The sequence below is a fragment of the Salvelinus sp. IW2-2015 genome, unplaced genomic scaffold (assembly GCF_002910315.2).
Source record: "Salvelinus sp. IW2-2015 unplaced genomic scaffold, ASM291031v2 Un_scaffold2072, whole genome shotgun sequence".
In the NCBI taxonomy this organism is placed as follows: domain Eukaryota; kingdom Metazoa; phylum Chordata; class Actinopteri; order Salmoniformes; family Salmonidae; genus Salvelinus; species Salvelinus sp. IW2-2015.
The window spans coordinates 37,252-38,387 of record NW_019943414.1 but is presented as its reverse complement, the minus strand read 5'-3'; the positions used below and the strand labels follow the sequence as shown (position 1 = coordinate 38,387).

Below are 1,136 nucleotides of genomic sequence, written 5' to 3'. Positions count from 1 at the left end.
CAGACAGGGCCCCTCCTGCCCATTCGCTCACAGAACCGAAGAGATATTATGCGTGCAGTGTAAAGTTAACTCCAATTCTAATGTCTGTCTCTTGTTAAAACCCCCGTCTGTCTCTTGTTAAAACCCCCGTCTGTCTCTTGTTAAAACCCCCGTCTGTCTCTTGTTAAAACCCCCGTCTGTCTCTTGTTAAAAGCCCCGTCTGTCTCTTGGTAAAAGCCACGTCTTGTCTCTTGGTAAAAGCCCCGTCTTGTCTCTTGGTAAAAGCCACGTCTTGTCTCTTGGTAAAAGCCACGTCTTGTCTCTTGGTAAAAGCCACGTCTTGTCTCTTGGTAAAAGCCCCGTCTTGTCTCTTGGTAAAAGCCCCGTCTTGTCTCTTGGTAAAAGCCCCGTCTTGTCTCTTATGTTCCTTTATTCTTTACCCTCTCTCGTTCCTCCCTTTCTCTCTCTGTTTCCTGCAGACGCCTGTTAACCCAGCTGGAGGCAGTGAGGACCAGTAGGGGCAGTACAGGGGAGGGGAAGGCCCCAGCAGCTAAAGGTCCTGATGGTGTGGTGTTGTATGAGCTACACAGCCGGCCAGAGCAGGAGAAGTTCACAGACGCTGCCAAGGTATGGAGCCCAGGGCAATGGGACTGTGTGGTTAGGGGTCTCCAACAGCACAGTTTGTGTGTGTGGTCGGCAACAACGTGTGTCTGAATTTGCACATACAAATTTGAGTCAGTCCTTGGTCAATTCTGTGTCACTTGTTTACCCAGTTTTCATTCATTCACGCCTAAACCTCTCCATCGTTTGTCTCTGTGTTAGATGGCAGAGTTGGAGAAGCGCCTTGCAGAGCTGGAGACTGCTGTGGGTTCTGGATCAGACAAACCGGGACCTCTGAGTGCTGGGGTGCAGGGAGGCAGTCTCATGGTGAGTCTCTTCTCATTGGTCCAGTTCAGTAGGTAAAAAAAAACGGGATACTTTTATTTTTTTTATTGTGCTAACTGAACTCAATCAATCCAATTTGTTCATAAAACATTTTTGTTTTTTTTGCATGATCCACAATGTCAGAAAGTACAGTAACCCTGCCCTGATCATCAATCACTGTCAGAAAGTACAGTAACCCTGCCCTGATCATCAATCACTGTCAGAAAGTACAG

The 1,136-nt window shown here is 47.6% G+C and overlaps 1 protein-coding gene across 1 annotated transcript in view; it reads left to right on the top strand.

Moving 5' to 3' along the window:
• The window catches only part of LOC112072893 (dynactin subunit 2), a 33,467-nt gene that overhangs the window by 21,379 nt on the left and 10,952 nt on the right, over positions 1-1,136 (top strand). The window contains exons 7-8 of the mRNA XM_070439959.1: positions 459-606; positions 802-906. Of these exons, the coding sequence (XP_070296060.1) occupies positions 459-606; positions 802-906 (253 nt within the window). The remainder of the gene's footprint in view (positions 1-458; positions 607-801; positions 907-1,136) is intronic.